This window comes from Phascolarctos cinereus, unplaced genomic scaffold (assembly GCF_003287225.1).
Source record: "Phascolarctos cinereus isolate Bilbo 61053 unplaced genomic scaffold, phaCin_HiC Scaffold_7;HRSCAF=346, whole genome shotgun sequence".
Taxonomy (NCBI): domain Eukaryota; kingdom Metazoa; phylum Chordata; class Mammalia; order Diprotodontia; family Phascolarctidae; genus Phascolarctos; species Phascolarctos cinereus.
Window position 1 is genome coordinate 124,919,538 of NW_027556180.1, and position 12,487 is coordinate 124,932,024.

General features: G+C 38.6%; 1 protein-coding gene across 1 annotated transcript in view; it reads left to right on the plus strand.

Moving 5' to 3' along the window:
* The first annotated feature begins 11,653 nt into the window (after positions 1–11,653).
* The window catches only part of NDFIP2 (Nedd4 family interacting protein 2), a 53,269-nt gene continuing 52,435 nt past the window's right edge, over positions 11,654–12,487 (plus strand). Inside the window, exon 1 of the mRNA XM_020973308.2 lies at positions 11,654–11,903. Coding sequence (XP_020828967.2) covers positions 11,862–11,903 — 42 coding nt within the window. The 5' untranslated portion in view covers positions 11,654–11,861. The remainder of the gene's footprint in view (positions 11,904–12,487) is intronic.

Genomic DNA, 12,487 nt, shown 5'->3' on the forward strand with positions numbered 1-12,487 from the left:
TATACAGCTGTGTTTAATTTACAATATTATTTAGTATTTATAAAAATAACATATACTAAGAACTTGGAGACTGGTTTTAAATCCCTTGTCAGGACAGAAAAACCTACAACAAAGCATTCAGATCAATCATAAGTGAGATTAAATGGGCTCACATACAGTTTTCCTCCGCATTATTTTATTATATTAGAGCATTCCTGCAGTTTCCAAATGATATTAAACTTGGGATATATAAGGATATTCTTCTGTTACTAAGTGTTGTACATTTAGAAGATTTAAAAGTTACACTGAAAGCAAAATAGCTCATGAGTTACATCATAATACAAGCATATTACTGTGTCTAATGCTATATATAGTTTTATGTTTCTTTATTGTCTTTCATTGTAAGATCTGAGAAAACATTGCACATAATAATTAAGCTTCTCTATGATGTAAGATATATAAATTCTTTTGACAAACAGAAAAACTAAATTGTAGTAAAAGTAGCTTCCTCAAACTAACAAAATGGGTAGACGCCTAGTGAATAGAACTTAGGATATTGGACCTAAGTTATCTATTAAAGTTACTCTTAAATATAGACTAGTTTAGGAATGTTACATATATGTATTACATACTATAAATTATGCTTGTAAACTTAGAATAATTATTTTAGTAAATATTGAGCATCAAACATTAAAGAAAGCTATTTCCAAGATATCTCTGCTATTGTAAACTTGATTTTTAAGCAATTTGTGAAAGAGCAGTACATGTGAATGTTAGGCATTTCATAGTCCATTGTGATTTTATTACTATTTTATATCAGATGCTCTTATATTTTGGATTACTGCAAGCCTTCAGAAAAATGTTGAAAAGTTTGGCTAGTTTTCCTCTCAGATAGGTTAGTAGGCATTTTCCTGTAACAATCCTAGTTACAGTTCTAAAGCTTAAAATATTTTTATTTCTAAAAACCAACAACTCTTTAACCATTTAAAAAAGTTATTTACATGTTAGAAAAATGGAGAGGTTTTTCCAGTATTTGGGGTGGGGGAAGGTGCTGAATAAAGAAACAGAGGTGATGGGTACTCCTTGAATTTGAAATTCCACTAATTTTTCTGCCTCCCTGATAATGGCAAATGGATTGAGAGATGAGTGACATGATCCAGAAGAACCCATTTTACAAGTGATTCCTTACCTTTCATTATTTAAAGCACTACAGAAGCAAGAAAACAAAAAACAAATATGCTATATACATACTTGTTATTCAACATATATATGTGTGTGTGTGTATATATATGTGTGTGTGTGTGTGTGTGTGTATGTACGTATGTATGTATGTATGTATGTATGTATGTATGTATGTATGTATGTATGTATGTATGTATTCAAGGTCTGTCTGATCCTATATTGACTAAGCTTCTTTTGGTACTGACACCTGGCCTCAAGAAAGTATGAATGAATATTATTATATTGGTCCCTATCTCCCATTTTAGAGAACTACTATATTTCCACTGATTAATCCATAATGACCTTCTATTCAATAACTTCTCTTCCTTGAGGCATTTGAGAAACACATAAAGAACCAGACAGGTCAAATACACCAGCCTCTTGCTTATTGTGAACTGGTGCCTGGTTATTAATTGCAGCCTGTAACTGGGTGGAGGCATTCTGCCTAGCCTGATGATTTCTGCTTAAATAATCCAATGGACTTTGTTCTCTGTTTTAAAATATATAATAACATATTTACATTCTATCTTAGAGTTTGTAAATATAGTTGGAAAATAATTGTTGTCATTTCATCATTGCAACTTTGTGATACAGGTAAGGCAGATAATATCATTTTCCTTTTACATATGAGGAAAAGGAGAGTCAGATTGATTTGCTCCAGGTCAAATAGCTAATAGTGACAGAACCAGGACTTAACCCACATCTTTCAATTCTAGATTCATTGCTCTTGCCACTATACCATACTGCTAAAGGACACTTTATGGCAAAGTAAATAACAACCTACAGAAGAGGATGTTTCCTTTATCCTTGAGGTTTAACTTATGTCTTAGGACAGCTCAAGGGTGCCTGGTAATTCAGAAACATTTCATCGTGGGACTCTTGCACTTTAGTTTCCAGCTATTAACATTTTCTTTATGGTGGCATTCTCTTGAGATTTCTTTCCTTAATTTGCAGATGGAAACACCATAAGATTTCAAGCTTGGTGTAGAAAAGCTGTTATGAGAATAAAGGGAGGATCTTTTCTATAAGATCGAATAAGTAATAATATAGTACACCCTTTTTTTTTTTAGGCAACTGGGGTTAAGTGACTTTCCTAGGGTCACATAGGTAGTCTGAGACTAGATTTGAACTGGTCCTCCTGACTGCAGGACAGCACTGTGCCACCTAGCTGTTCCCCAAAATCAATGAGTTCATAGTTTCTTTCTTTCTTTCTTTTTTTGCTAGGCAATGGGGTTAAGTGACTTGCCCAGGGTCATACAGCTAGTTAAAGGGTTAAGTGTCTGAGGCTGTATTTTGAACTCAGGTCCTCCTGACTCCAGGGCTGGTGCTCTCTCCACTGTGCCACCTAGCTGCCCCCTCATCATATTAGGTGAATCTTGACCTCAAAGGGAGGAACTGAGTTTATAGAGGTTGGATCTTGTTTGATCTCACTTATATTCGTGTTTCTATCCAATCCATGTTAAAGTGGAAACTTATTGTTACACAGGACAAACAATTTTGTCATTGTTTAGATATCTATACACACATGCATCTAGGTACACCTGTATGTCTATAGACACACCTATATATGACAAATTTAAATATCCAATAAATTTATGAATGATAGCAATATGAGAGAATGTTTGAAAGGTATATCATTTCCAAAATAGTAACACCTAAGAGGGAAATGCTACAATGGTTATATTCATCCCTTCTCTTTCTCTTTCTCTTACTAACTGTTGTAACCCCATGTGCCAGAGTTACCTGCAGCAGAAAGGGTTGCTTTGGTTCATGTGTTTTTTGTCCTAGGTAAAATGCTTCCACTAGATATCTCAAAAGTCTCCAATTCCCCCTTGCAAACATGTTGGCCATAGCATATCAGAAAATGTTTTATTAAAAGGAAACAGAAGTTACCCCCGTCTGATCCCTCTATCTCCTTCCACCTTCCCCACAACAACATACACAGATCAGTGGTATTCCCCAATGGTATTCTTCCTGTCAGGAAACACAAATAAGAAGACGGCCTTATCTTGTATCCTTTAGCTTGGGGAAGGGCACATAGTCATAACAGCTCAGAATTTATATAGCATTTTGTAGTTTCCAAGATGATTTTCTTATAACAAGACTATGAGGAATGTAGCACACATATGATTTCCATTGCATAAAACTATAGAATACAACAGTTAGAGATCATCTCAGAAACCATCGAGTCAAACCTCTACCTGATATTCCTGACACCCCCACTCCCCCAAGCCTATGCTTGAAGTTTTCCCAAGATGGTATCTTTCCGGAATTGACCTGCTGACACATGTTACCCAGTCTACTTTTTAATAGTGCTGATTGTTTGGAAGTTTTTCCTTCTATCATGAGCAAAACCATCCACCTTTCCACCCATTGCTCTCAGTTCTTCATTCTGGGGCCAAACAGAATAAGTCTAAGTCCTCTTCTACATGTTAGCCCTTCAAATGCTTGAAAATAGTTATGTCACCCCCATAAATATTTTCTCCTTTAGGCTGACCATCCCCAATTTCTTCAACTGACTCATGTGTTAGTGTTGTTGTTATTAAGTCATTTTCTAATTGTATCCAACTCTCCATGACCCCATTTGGGATTTTCTTGGCAGAGATTCTGGAGTGGTTTGCCATTGCCTTCTCCAGCTCATTTTCCAGGAGGAACTTGAGGCAAACAGGGTTAAGTGAGTTGCCCAGGGTCACACAGCTAGTAAGTCTGAGGTCAGATTTGAACTCATGAAAATGAGTCTTTCTGACTCCAGGTTCAGCACTCTATCCACTGTACTTCCTGGCTATCTGACTTTCATATGACATGATATCACATTCCTTCACCATTCTGGTTTCTGACCTCTGGAGGCTTTCCATTTTATCAATGTCATTTCTAAAATGTGGTACCTAGAACTAAACACAGTACTCCAGATGTGGTCTGAGTAAGGCAGAGTACCAGAGATTATAATTTCCTTTTTCTTATACACCATCTTTTTCTTAATGCAAACCAAGTACCATTCCTGCTTATCTTTCTTAATATATGATGTGTAGACAGCATAGTGGAAAGGTTGGTGGTTTTGGAATCAGAATATTTTACTTCAAATCCTTGCTCTGCCATTTGTTATGTGATTTTGAGCAAGTTATTTAACCTCTTTGGGCCTATTTCCTTATTTGTACTCATCTGGAAAATGCAGGGTTAGACTTATTGGCCTTTAAGTTCTCTTTCAGTTCTAAATCTAGAACTATGACCCTGTGAACATGGTACCTGGGGTGTGAGAGCTACTTTGTTCTGGAAACTGCCTTGTAATGAATGCAAACTAAGCACACAAGTCTTTGGTGATGCCTCTCCCATCTTATATTTATAAAAATATTCTTTGAAAGTCAAGTATAGAACATGTATTTATTACTCTTAAATTCATTCTCATTTAAGTCAATCTTTTGTTATAAAGCCATGGCTTTCTGAGATTTTTTTAAATGAATGGATGAATGAATGAAAAAGCATTTATTGCGTAAGTAATTACTGTATACAGAGGGAATTGTGGGAATTGAATGAACCACAGACAGGGAGTGGGACACCTCAGGAAACTCCACTTGTTTGTTCTTTTTTCCCAACTCAGAAAGCTGCTAATCTTTCCTCCAATTAGAAATCAGATTACCTAATTTTGTATCCTGGTTAATTGTTTTCTTTTTAATAACTGGTCTTATTTGATTTATTTGATTAATTGTTTTTAATGCATGTTTCTGCCTATATGCAAGGTCCAGTGCCAAAACTGAGGAGGCCTGTTCCTGATTTATTATACATTGGCATGCATTGCTTAATACATCAATGTACTCAATCAATCAATGTACTTAATAAATCAATGAACCTTTGTTTCCTCAGTCATTTCATCTTTCACCTGCCACAGTATCAAGCACTGTTCTAAGCAGTGGAGATACATAAACAATAAATCCCTGTACTCAAGGTGAGAGACAACACATATAGAGGGGTGAGGACCAGGGAAAGGTATTTTAGTTTGGAAAATAAGGACTGTGAGTGTGGCGTCATAGCAGTACTGATTTGATTATGATTTTAGAATTGGAAGCTGAGGAAGAGGGAAGAGGTCTGGAGGTTATGCGTGTGTGGTGACAAGGCAACTGGTGGTAAGATGGCCAGATAAAGTGAAACATGTTTGGAGCCAGCCTAGATACAGTGGGTTACATGAGGCCCTTACCACTCACCACACTGGAATTACAGGGTGTGAGTTCCTAAGCTGAAAAAGTTAAGTCCTCTAGGTTATGATCTATGACTCATGTGGTTAGGCAGCTTTCAAAAAGATTTTCATCTAATACATTACTAATTCCTTCAAGCATCATGTCATGTACAAATTTTAAAGCTAGCCATTTATGCCTTCATCCAAATGATAAAATGATAAAAATGTTGAACAGCACGGGACCAAGGACAACTGTCTGGAATTTTTTTCAGTTTGATGCCACTGATCTAGGTCAGATCCTTTCATCTTCTCCACAAGTTATAGCATTTCAACAAAGAGATTAAGTGATTTTTGGTAAATATTGGGGATGGGACTTGAAATCAGATTTGATTCTAAGTTCAATGTTCTACTCATATATCAAAGAAAAAAGGAGTGGGTAAACCATAGCACCCTGTAATACTACCAACACAAACACGGTGCAGTTAAAATCTATGGGTTGATACAATGTGTAACCCTAGTATATGGAATAGATAACCATAAATAAGTGGGAACTATTTGCTACTTTCTATAGTTACTACTTTGAGGTTAATGGGCTAGCAGTATTTCTCTGAGCTGTATTGAGAGACAGAGCTTCCCAGCTAACCAGCCCCCAAAATGTTCATCACTATCAGTTGAGGCAGTGTAGATGGGTTTTGCTTCTGAGGTGGCCAGTGGGTAAACTGAGACACAATAGTAGGTGTGAAGCCATTGAGCTTGGAGTGTGTCCAATGATATAACTTATATAACCTCAGAACCCATTTATATCCTACAGTCTTTAGGATGCTACAGACAATATCCATTATTGTTCATTTCTTGGATTGGTTTTCCTGTTTCAGAATTCTCTTTGGCCTTACATACTGGTATGCTCATTAATCAAATAATGATACCTCAGATTTTTTACCATGTGGATCTACTAGTCCTAGCCTTGAACATGCCTAATCTGGTTCTTGTAATTGTTCTAGTCAGTGTCTGGGTCCAAGATCAGTAGGTCAAAGTCCATGTGCCCCAGCAGTACTAAAATTCAAAACAAGCCAATGATCAGAAAATAAGAAAATCATTATAAGGACTATGAAACCACTGGCTTTATGTAGGAAAGAACAGCATGAAAGTTGGAAACCAGGAAGTCAGCAAAATAATCAAATTATGTTTTTGTTGGAGGGAGAGGGAGTGGAGAGTAGAGGAAAGGTAAGGCTCTGGAAGGGCAGGCAGTTCAAGGCTGTGATACTAAAGAGCAGAAACCCTAAAATGAATCTGACTGATCAAGTCAATTCAATAAGGCCTTACTAAGTGCCTAGTACTATGTTTTAGGCACTGTGCTGGATGCTGAGAATATAAGATAAAAATGTAGCAGTTCCTGCCCTCAAGAAACTTAAATCTTAGGGAGAAACAACATGTACACAGGTAAAAACAAAATGTATACAGATAAGCATGAAACATTTTGGGATGTGTAAAGCAGTGGGGGAAAACACTAACAATAGATTCAATAAGAATAGTCTCCTGTAGAAGAAGCACTTAGGCTTTGAAGGGAGAAAGTGATTCCAAAAGGAAGAGGTGATGAGGGAGAGACTTCTAAACATGGGGTACAGACAGCCTGTGTAAATAGAAGTGGGAGATCGAATGTTGTATGTGAGGTATATCAAGTTGGATTGTCTGACTAGAATGTAGAGTATTTGACAGGGAATGAAGCAAATCACCCTGGAAAGATATGAGTAAGATTGTGGAGGGATTTAAATATCAAAAATAAGAGTTTGTATTTTATCCTAGAGACAATATTTACTGAATCTTCTTGAGCAGAGGAGTAATGTGGTCAGACCTGTGCTTTAAGAAAATCATTTTGACAATTTAATGAGGATGGTGGCTGTATGAGTGAAGAAAAGACAGTGGATGCAAGTTATGTTGTAGAGTCAACAAGGCTGGATAAGGGGAGTGAAATAGAATGAGGAGCTGAGGATGACTTTGAGATTGTGAACTTGAGCAATTAGAAGTATTATCCTCTGCAGTAATAGAGATGTTAGAAAGTGGTGATTTTAGGGAAAAAGAAAATGAGTTTAATTCTGTACATGCTTAGTTTGAGATATTTATAGAAAGTCTGGGGGAAGATGTCCAGTTTGCATTTGGTGATGGGGAGTTGGAGTCCAGAAGAAAGATTAGAGATAGGTATGTAGATTTGAGAGTCATCTGCACAGAGATGATCATTTGATCAATAGGAGCTGATAAGATAAGATGAGAGAGAGAGAGAGAGAGAGAGGAGAGAGAGAGAGAGAGAGAGAGAGAGAGAGAGTGATTTCCAGGTGGGGGCTGAGAATTTTTTTTAAAAGGGGGGTGGTAGGCCAAATAAATTTGGGAGCCTCTGACTTAGAGCTTGGTCAGAAATAGGAGACACCAAGGTCATCTACTGTATCCCGCACCATCGACTTTCATCTTACCATTAGACTTTCTTGACTTTGGAAAAGAGTGAGGCTGATGATTTTTTGCAACTCTGCCTCAATTAAATCCAATTCACACACTAGTCAAGACATTACCCATGATGTCATCATACTCTTCGAAAATGAAGGACAAACAACAACAGTAACCATGGGTCCCAATTTTGGACTCAAGCAAGTACTGAATGGGAAGTTCCAGTAAGAAGAACTACCCACTGAATAAACTTTAAAAGGAGAAATAAATTCTTCTCTCAATCTCTTCTTCCTCTCATTAGAATGTGTACCTAAATGTTAAAAACAAAGAATGATAGATTATAGCTTCACTTGAAGAAACAAAATATAAATGAGTATCTATTTATATATCTATCATCTATATAATTTTTGCTCTTAATAGAGAATTAAGCATTAATATGAGTATAGATAGCTGTTTCTATAAACAATGGTTAGCACATAGTAAGTGCTTGATAAATACTTTTTCATTCATTGTCATTAATTCATTGGAGAAAAAACAGGGAAGTAATAGAAGACAGTAAAGACTGAAATGCAGAAAATGTGTCTCTTTAAAGAGTTCTTCAATTAAAAAGAATTCACAAAGGAAAGACTGATGAGGGTAATCTTAAAAATAGTTTCAGGTAATGAGGCTATTTTGAAGTTTAAACCTTCAGACTGCTTCATACACACACAACATAATGGAGAGAGTACTTTCTGTAGTAAGACAAACTCTTATTTTTATACTGCAGCTTAAAAATGATAACTGCATTTTGTTTTCTTTTTCTATCTACCTTCAAGTTTGGTTTACAGAAAATTGAAGTTAAGGAAATGTGTTAGTTAAAGAAGCTTTTAGGCAAACATTGTTAGTCCTCCAGAATTTTCCAGATAAACATGTAAAAACATACATTACAAATGCAGTTCTTATGATCACACATTAATCAACAATTATGAAGTATTCATTCTATTTTGAAGTATAGTAGATAACAAATTCAATTAGAAATTTAGAACTAGTATTAGAATTTGGGGCATCTGCCTTCTTTAATGATTCCATTTGCTTGCCATGAGATCGGCGGAGGTCACACTGAGGCATTAGTGCCTATAATGCTGTTTAGCTAGTGAAAATTTCAGTAGGATTTGAAGGCTATAGACATTGTTTCTGTACATGGAAAACTACCTGTTGAACAGCTGAATATTGAATGGTTGGTTCTAGAGACAGTGGCATGAGATAGGTTGCTTTTCATTTCACATTTTTCTGAATGGAAATATGGTTTTTCTGGTGGGAATCTATTAAAGAGTAAGGATGGCTCTAGTTGATGGGTGAAAATAACTGAGAATAGCTCTCTTTTGAGTAGCATAAAGAAATTATTTGTCTTATTAGTAGGGAAGGAATCTGGAATTTAGGAAAATTAATTTGAAGCTTTGTGACAGATTGCTATCACATTAGAGTTGTTTTGTCTGCAAGCTCTATGAGTAGTGGTGAGAAAGAACAAAACTAAAAAGGGAAAATTTTAAACAGGTGTTTTCTATCTTCTGTCTGAAAATATGCCTTCCTGCTATGGTCTAACATTCTGGCATGTTGGGATCTTTGGGTGAGCAAAATGCAAGTATAAGCCTTGAGAAGGAAGTGTGAAATAAAATTAGATATCCAAGTTATATTCCTATAGACATTCTAGTCAGTTGTTTGGGTCTGCTCTATACACATCAAAATGCCTTTGCACTGTGGAGATTACTGAAGTATGGTCCTTACCCTCAAGGAATTTATAATCTCAAGAGGAAACATGATTAAAATATATAGTTTGATTAGCGAACAATATGGTAAGTGTTAAATTTCCTTGTGTTGAATAAGTCACTTCCCCATTCTGGGCTTGTTTCCTCACTGAAAAAAGGCATTGGACTAGATATTTTTCATTAATTTTTTTTTAATTAACAAACATTTTTGTCTCTTTCCCACATTCTTTCCTCTCCCTGTTCCCTAATGAAATGAAAAAGAAAACCCTTGTGACAAATATGCAGTTAAGGAAAACGCATTTCCGTAATGACCATGTCCTAACATATATGTCTCATTTTACATCATGAGTGTATCACTCTGCCAGGTGTAGGCTTCCTGGAATTGTATGTAGTTGGTTATTGTATTGATCAGTCTATATGTTTTTTAAGGTGCCTTTCAGTTCTAAGTTCTGTTTCTAGGTCTGAGTTAAAAGATAAAAAACATGCTATAGAACAATGCTCCTACACAACTCCCACTCCTTCCTCTAGGAAGCATAATGTGTGACAGTTATGAAGACACAATGAGCTATGTGTTGGGCTAATTAATACTAAGACATGCTGTACTGTTAACCAAAGACACCTTATTTTTATTTGCTAGAAACCCACTTCTTGTCTGCCTATATGTTGTTTCTTGATAACATAAAGCTTATGAACTTACTTCACAAAGGAGTCATAGATTTTGAGGTTGGAAGGGACCTTAAAAAGATATTTAGCCCACGTCTTTCAATTTACAAATGAGGAAGCCTAGGGTAAGAAAAGTTTAAAGTACCTTCCCTCAGTCACACAGGTAGCTTGTCAAAGTCAGAGATTTGAACTGGGATCTAAGATTCCTGACTAAGTCTAGCCCTCTACCCATCTTACTGGTATGTGTAACCACTGAGTATTTCTAATCATCCGTTTCTGTAATAAATAATAGCTAACATTTATATAATCACTTTAAGATACATAGAGCATTTTACATACATGATTTCATTTTTTCCTTACTAAAATCTTGTGAGGAAAAAGCTATTATTATTCCCACTTTACAAGTGAGAAAATGGAGTCACTCAAGGTTAAGTATCTCTTTCCACCAACCGACTTTTCATTTGTCAGATAGGTTTATTTGTAAACATCCTTGCTGAAAAAGTAACCCTATCTCACTAGCCTCTCCACGACGTTTTCGGGAAACTCCTTGTATTATTGTATTTTTTTTTTGGATGAATCGATTAATCAGCAAGCATATGTCTTAACCACTATGCCCCGGGCATTGTACTAGACAGACAGCAGGGGATAAAAGGATAAAAATGAAAGAGCCCTTGCTCTCAAGGAGCTTCATTCCGTCCTACCCTGACGTATGAAAGTGTATACAAAAGAATATACAGTGCTTTAAGATTTGCACAGCTCTTTTATATATACAGGGTGTTCCAAAAGGGGGCCTCGGCGGGGGAAGGGGGGGGGGTCTTGAACTGCACCAAGACTTTTGGGACACCATGTACCAACTCATTCGATCCTCACAACAACCCTACGAGGTACAGGTGTTATTATGATCTATTTTAGATGGGTTAAGTGATTTGGCCGCCATCAGACCATACAGCTAACTAGTGTCTCACCCCCAAGTTTAGCACTCTATCCACTACTCTCCTTTTTTCAATTTAAAAAAAATTGGGGGGGCAGGGAAATCGGATGAGGCCTGAGTTAGATGTGGCATGACAGCTGAACTTTGAAGGAAGCTAAGGATGAGTGAACAAGGACCTAAAGGATCCTAAAGCTGTGGGTAACTGTGGGATCTGGCTTTTCTCGTGTGTGTGTGTGTGTGTGTGTGTGTGTGTGTGTGTGTGTGTGTGTGTGCGTGTGTGTGTGTATACGGAAGGGACCCGTCAAGTCTAGCCATGACTGGTAATAAGTTCCACTGTTGCGGCCACGGCCCACGCCACGGAGAAGCCACCACCAAGGCAGTTCCTCCTTCCCCTTAGGTCCCTCTCCCACTCCTACCCAGCAAGACTCTAACCTCTATGTGGAAACTAAGGGGCTCTTAAAAAAAAAAGATCCACTAAGCATGCGCGTGTCCCCCAGCGGCGCATGCTCAGTAGCTCAGGCAGGTTCCAGATGAGGACTGCAGCGCCTCGTCCTGCCCGCGGACAGCGCGGAGGTCTCGGCCGGGGCAGGAAGTGAGTCTGCTCCGTGAGGAGGCGGCGGCGGCGGCGGCCGAAGCTTCTGAGAGCCCCGGCGTCTCGGACCCTCCTCCCCGCTCTCAGCCCTTTCCTAGTCCAGCAGGTTCCTGCACACGGCCAGGGATGGATCTTCACAAGCCGATGACTGCTCGCCGCTACCAAGTGGTGAGTGAAGCCGACCCTCAGTCACCTCCGGGGCGAGATCTCGCCTCGGGAGCTGTCCCCCCCGCGCAGGGCCGCGCAGCTGGAGGAGTCGCTGCCCGTTCTCGCTCGGGGGAGCCCGGGCTGGGCTCGGGGCTCGCACTGGGAGCTCGCGCTCGCGCGCTCTTTCTGCCCCCGCCCCCGCCATGAAATCAGTTTTCGTTTCTCCAGCTCCTTCCCTGCCTCCCCAAGACTTGGGTGACTACGGCTCTTCGGGCGCCCTGTGGATGGGCTTCCTCCTGGAAAAGCGTTCTGCATTCGGGGAACTCCGGGGAGGGCTGGGTGGGGGCGGGCAGGTACGTGGGCAGCGGAAGTTGGGTGGGGTAGTGGAATTTAGTAAACATGTGGGTTAAGCTTTTGACTTCTGTTTTGGAGCATTTTCTCCCCTTTGGAGTTGCCCGGCACCGATTCTGACTCTGCCTTAACCAGATTGTGGACTTTGGAGTTAGAAAGACCCGGATTCGGAATCCTGCCATTCATTGACACTTGCCAGCTGTGCGGCGGTGGGCACAGTTCCTCGGTGTCTCTGAGCCTCATTTCCCTTATCT